At 56.0% G+C, this 2,285-nt stretch overlaps 1 protein-coding gene across 1 annotated transcript; it reads left to right on the forward strand.

The window, feature by feature from the left end:
• The first annotated feature begins 674 nt into the window (after positions 1 to 674).
• On the forward strand, positions 675 to 1,831 carry LOC119349537 (fasciclin-like arabinogalactan protein 11). Its single transcript, XM_037617577.1, has one exon. It carries the CDS (start codon positions 783 to 785, stop codon positions 1,584 to 1,586), a length of 804 nt encoding a protein of 267 aa, XP_037473474.1. The 5' UTR covers positions 675 to 782; the 3' UTR covers positions 1,587 to 1,831.
• The last annotated feature ends 454 nt before the right edge of the window (positions 1,832 to 2,285 follow it).

Raw genomic sequence — 2,285 nt, forward strand, 5'->3', positions numbered from 1 at the left:
GCGGAGCACCAAGTCCGTCTCCGTCTGTCAGCCGAATAGAATCTAGCCATGTTCAGTCAGTGCGCTCCCTTTTCTCCTTCAGGTTTGGCCTCCGCTGGCGGTTTCAGATCGTGCGAACAATTTCGACCGTAGGAAGCGACCACAAACATGGTAGCAATAGCAGCAGCGGCAGCAGCAGTCCATGTGAGTGACACAGTGTGATCCATGTGAGAACTGCAACGGCCTCTTCCACCCCGAAGGAGCATTTCTTCACATGCCATTTTGTCCGTCACGGCCATGCTACCAGCAGCCGGCCCAAAGAAACAAGAACTGCCCGCCCATCGCGCACCACCACACCTCCAAAGCTGCAGCAGATTGGATTCAGCGCCAGCATCTGAAGCCTATATTTTAAAATTGTTTTCCCCTACTTTTTCTAAAGAGAAGATCAACTTGAAGCTCATCTGGCATGTGTACTTCACAATTATTTTGCCAGAGTCGATCTGCATCTTGAACGATTTCGCAGCTGTGATCAGCTGAGGCTTCTGGTTAGTATAATCTGAGGATCGCACGGCCAACTTGGCCTTAATCTTCCCCCCAATCCATGCGCCCCCCACTACCATCGTGTCGGTAGCCATATCAACCGGTCAACACTAACCATCCAGACTGTAATCACACAGGCCCAAAACCCTCACCTCCATCCCCATCCCCAGTTATATATCACATCACCTTCCCCTGCTTTCAGCACCCCACACTCTTGAGCTAAGCTAAGCAAGCCAGCACCTCGATCTAGCACCACTCCAGCAATGGCGTCGTCCAGGAGAGCGCTCATCCTGCTGGCGGTGGTGCTGGCGGCGGTGCCGGCGGCGCTGAGCCAGAAGACGACGGCCCCGGCGCCCGAGGCGCCCGAGACGCCAGACGCGCCGGCGGCGGGGACGACGCCCAAGGCGGCCGCCGCGCCGAACGTGACGGCGGTGCTGGAGAAGGCCGGGCAGTACACCAAGTTCATCCGGCTGATGGCGTCGACGCAGCAGGACACGCAGCTGAACGCGCAGGCCAACGACTCCGACACGGGCTTCACGGTGTTCGCCCCCACCGACAACGCCTTCAACAGCCTCAAGCCGGGCACCCTCAACTCGCTCTCGCAGCAGGACCAGGTGACGCTCGTGCAGGCCCACATCGTCCCCACCTTCTACTCCATGGAGTCCTTCGAGACCGCCAGCAACCCCGTCCGCACCCAGGCCTCCGGCACCGACGGGCCCTGCACCGTCAACGTCACCGCCACCAGCAACAGCGCCGTCAACGTCTCCACCGGGATCGTCCACACCACCGTCGGCACCGCGCTGCGCGCCACCAGGCCGCTCGCCGTCTACTCCGTCGACAAGGTGCTGCTGCCCATGGACCTCTTCGGCCCCAAGCCGCCGGCCTCCGCGCCCCCGGCCCCCGGCAAGAAGCCCTCGTCGGCCAAGGGGGCAGCCAAGGCGCCCTCGGGCGACGACGAGGACGAGGAGGAGGCCCCGCCCGCCGGAGCCGCCGCAGCCGTCGGCGCCGGCTGGAGGAGCCTCGTCGCCGTGGTGGCCGCCGCCGCCGCCGCCGCGTGCCTCTTGTAAGAAGAAGAAAGTGCGAGAGAGGATCATGATTCGTGAGACCGACAGATCGATGGAGACTAGCTGCGTGCATGTTGTGCATGGATTTGGATAGGTTACTAGTTCTTGCATTAGTGGCTGCTTCTTCTCTCTCTTTTTTTGTTAAATGTCCATTTTTGTTCTCTTTCTTTTCCTCCCCTGTTGATGGGCTAAGATGTGATAAGATGTTCCACTGTTGAATCACGGCGTTAATTTGTTGGATGATTAAATTGCACTGCTATATTTGATCTTGGCTAGTTCACTAGCAGCTAAGTTATCTTCTAAACACTCATCGTACATGTATATGTACAGTTGTACACAGAATCCAGTTGTCGGTGGTGAAAACGAACACTTAATACTCCCACGGGGCAACATGTTTCTGTTGTTGAAAAAGTGAAGCCACGAGTAGATCTTCCATCGATCTGAAAGACTGTAAAGGAAAATGAGATTTGATGCTGCTATTTTTTTTAGAGAGAAGAAACTTTTTTAGGGCAACTTGGTGTCAGTAGTTGTTTTTTTAGAGCAACTTGGTGTCAGTAGCTGACTAGATGGATCTGAGCATTTATCAATCCAGATACTCCAGCAGGGACTGGACAAACTAAGCCTGGTTGTATCTGGATCAGAAGATGGGCTTGGTCTGGGCCCTGTCTTATGGTGGTTGGATCCTGTGTGTGACCAATGAAT

The sequence above is a fragment of the Triticum dicoccoides genome, chromosome 1B (assembly GCF_002162155.2).
Source record: "Triticum dicoccoides isolate Atlit2015 ecotype Zavitan chromosome 1B, WEW_v2.0, whole genome shotgun sequence".
Lineage (NCBI taxonomy): Eukaryota > Viridiplantae > Streptophyta > Magnoliopsida > Poales > Poaceae > Triticum > Triticum dicoccoides.

Coding starts and splice junctions, on each gene's coding strand:
- LOC119349537 (XM_037617577.1), top strand. CDS start 783: ATGGCGTCGTCCAGGAGAGCGCTCATCCTGCTGGCGGTGGTGCTGGCG.